This window comes from Chrysochloris asiatica, unplaced genomic scaffold (genome assembly GCF_000296735.1).
Source record: "Chrysochloris asiatica unplaced genomic scaffold, ChrAsi1.0 scaffold00192, whole genome shotgun sequence".
NCBI lineage: Eukaryota > Metazoa > Chordata > Mammalia > Afrosoricida > Chrysochloridae > Chrysochloris > Chrysochloris asiatica.
In genome coordinates, this window is record NW_006408710.1 from 5481876 (window position 1) to 5485443 (window position 3568).

At 46.7% G+C, this 3568-nt stretch overlaps 1 protein-coding gene across 1 annotated transcript; it reads left to right on the forward strand.

Moving 5' to 3' along the window:
* Positions 1-1840: 1840 nt before the first annotated feature.
* On the forward strand, positions 1841-3276 carry SSTR2 (somatostatin receptor 2). The gene has a single exon (XM_006872300.1). It carries the CDS (start codon positions 1918-1920, stop codon positions 3028-3030), a length of 1113 nt encoding a protein of 370 aa, XP_006872362.1. The 5' UTR covers positions 1841-1917; the 3' UTR covers positions 3031-3276.
* Positions 3277-3568: the final 292 nt, after the last annotated feature.

Below are 3568 nucleotides of genomic sequence, written 5' to 3' on the forward strand. Positions count from 1 at the left end.
ATACATTTTATAATCATATTTATGAATTCCTTCTTAGGTATTTCCAAAGCCAGCCCATCTTCCAGTATGGAGTGTAGGTCTACTTCCAGCTTATTTGCCTCAGTCACTTCATCTCGTTTCTGGACATGTGCTGATATGGTCATCTGTTTCTGTTTTTTGGGCATATTCAGGAGTTATCTGTGGCCTTAATACTTAGATGGGTGTGTATTTTGGAATTTTTTTTTATGCTTTCTGATTGCCTCCAGGTAGATGTGATCAGGAGATGGGCTTCTTTCTTCCTGAGAAATTTCAAGATGCTACTGTTGGTCATTGTGACGTAACTCAGGATTTAATTTTCAGCCTATTTCCTTTTTAGCCTGCCTGTCCTGCTCCACAATCCCCGTTCAGGCCTTTTTCCTAGTGATAAACAGTTCAGGGCCGGCTGTGGCCCTTTTGTGCTGCCATTTGTTTGTTTTTTGGGGGTTTTTTTATGAAATGTTTTTATTTTGGATTGAGTGAAAGTTTACAGGGCACATCATCAGCTTCACATTCAACCATTCATATAGCTTGTTTCATTACATTGATTATTATCCCCTCCATATATCATCAGTTAACAGTGTTTCTCTCTATCCTCTTTAGCTTTTGGGGGTGGGGGGCAGGGGGAGCTTGCCTTTTTGGAATTTACAGTCTCGGCTTTTAGGGAAGGTTTTTACATTTGTCTGTGGATATCCAGGGCTCATGTATGAGATTACTAACAAGCCTTACTGAATAATCAGATGAGGGACAGTTTGCTATGTCTACCAGGTGGCTAAAGTCTGATCCTTGCCATTTGGTTTTAAGTGGAAACTGTCTCTTTAAATTTTGAGAAGATCTGTGCGCATGCCTAGTAGAAGCCTCTGGGGGTGAGGGTGGGGTTGGGGTTTCCACTTGCCCAGGCACCCTCTCTAGTCACCAGAATGGAGGTGCGCAGACAGCAAGAGACCAATGAACAGACACAAATAAAAGAACGTCCAAACCTTTATCTCCGTGGTTCTGTCAGGTGTCCATGGTGGCTCTGATCCTTCCCCTATGTGGTCTCGCCCAAAATGGCAGCTCTGGGAGCAGCTGAGCGTCTTAAATTAAAAAGCAATGAGTTTCTTGCTTTTGCTACAAATTCCCCTAGCTGTAAGCCTTCCAACCTTCTAAATATTCCTTTATATGTGGTTCAGAGTTCTGGTACCATCCCCTGAGTCTTCTTGGTCCGGTATTCTGTGTTGTTGCTGATGGAGCTCCTCAGTGTACTTCCACTCGATCCCTCATCTTGTTTGTTCTCCCCGACATCACATTTTAACAGCCAGGGGTCAGACTGTTTTGGGGTCTCGGACAAGGTCTCATAGGCTTCCGTGGCAGAACCCCAGTTTGTTACTCCTCTGAAGGCCAGGGTTTTCCCACCATGGGGTTGTTGTCAGAATGGAAATGCTTCAGCATTGTCTGCAAGCCTCACGGGGAACAGGCCAAGAATGCCAGCCTCAGACCCCCAGGAGACCAGGGGCCGAACCTCCTTAAACTTGACCTCTTTCCACTTTGGACCAATCAGCTTCTTATAAATCACATTGCTTGCTTTTTGCAAGCACAGCTCTCTCCCAATGTCTGTCACTGAAGGTGACACAATGGCTTAACCCAAGCCCTTCTCAGCTATTGGCAAATCAACTCCAAAGTCCACTTACTGATGAGGATGGGTTGGTAGTCCTAGGTTGACAAGACAGATAACACATTTTTCACTTTAGGTGTGTGTCTGGGAGGGACAGCTGGGGAGAGTTTAAGTAGTCTGTGTCTGATGGGTCAATCTTCCCTTCTTCCCTTTCAGATGCCCTGGTGGATCCTTTGCTTCCAGGGCCCATGAAGGTGAGAATAAGATCTTTGGGCTGGTTGAAACTAGCCTAAGACAATCAAAGAGTCATGGATATGGTGTACAAACTACTCAATGGGAGCCAAGCCTGGGTGGTGGCCTCTCAGTTGGACCTCACTGACCCAATAGTAACAGCCAATGGCTCCAACCAAACCGAACCCTACTATGACATGACCAGCAATGCAGTGCTCACATTCATCTACTTTGTGGTCTGCATCATCGGGTTATGTGGCAACACTCTGGTCATTTATGTCATCCTGCGCTATGCCAAGATGAAGACCATCACCAACATTTATATCCTCAACCTGGCCATTGCCGATGAGCTCTTCATGCTCGGCCTGCCCTTCTTGGCCATGCAGGTGGCTCTGGTCCACTGGCCCTTTGGCAAGGCCATCTGCCGGGTGGTCATGACTGTGGATGGCATCAACCAGTTCACCAGCATTTTCTGCTTGACAGTCATGAGCATCGACCGCTACCTGGCTGTGGTCCACCCCATCAAGTCGGCCAAGTGGAGGAGACCCCGCACAGCCAAGATGATCAACGTGGCTGTGTGGGGCGTCTCTCTGCTGGTCATCTTGCCTATCATGATCTATGCCGGGCTTCGCAGCAACCAGTGGGGGAGAAGCAGCTGCACCATCAACTGGCCAGGTGAATCTGGAGCCTGGTACACAGGGTTCATCATTTACACCTTCATCTTAGGGTTCCTGGTGCCCCTTACCATCATTTGTCTTTGCTACCTATTCATTATCATCAAGGTCAAGTCCTCTGGAATCCGAGTAGGTTCCTCCAAGAGGAAAAAGTCAGAGAAGAAGGTCACCCGAATGGTATCCATAGTGGTGGCTGTCTTCATTTTCTGCTGGCTCCCGTTCTACATCTTCAATGTCTCATCGGTCTCTGTGGCCATCAACCCCACCCCAGCACTCAAAGGCATGTTTGACTTTGTGGTGGTCCTCACCTATGCTAATAGTTGTGCCAACCCTATCCTGTATGCCTTCTTGTCCGACAACTTCAAGAAGAGCTTCCAGAATGTCTTGTGCCTGGTCAAGGTGAGTGGCACAGATGATGGGGAACGGAGCGACAGTAAGCAGGACAAATCCCGGCTGAATGAGACCACGGAGACCCAGAGGACCCTCCTCAATGGAGACCTCCAGACAAGTATCTGAAAACAAAGAGGCCAAGCTCTGCCAACTGGCAGTGTGCTCCCTACCCTACCAGGTCACACCTGGCTTTGAGAATAGGGACTTGCTCAGCATGAGACCAATCCAGGAAACTCTGTTTGAGCCAGCTTGTCTGAGCAAATGATAGCATGTTAAATTGAGTACCTTCTTCTGAAAGTGAAAATTTAAATTCTGGCGGACAGTTCAAGGCGTGGAGAAGAGGAGATGAAGCCAGGGTGTGATCTTTGGGAATATTCAGGCTCAACAAAATCAACAAAGTTTATCTGTGCATTTGTGTGTTTAATGCCCAATACGTAATTGTGTGCTCGTACATTTAGACTTGTATATGATCCCTGTACAGGCATTTCCTATGTTTATATGCACAGATAGTGAATTCAAGTGTTCACAGTATAGGTAGATACTTCTCACAATAAGTTACCCACCAGAAAGGACTTACCAGGAAGCCAATAAAATGTAAACTTTAGCATTCTTTCTCGTGTAACCCTATCCAAGATCCAGGGAGGAATTCTGGTAGTATGTTCAC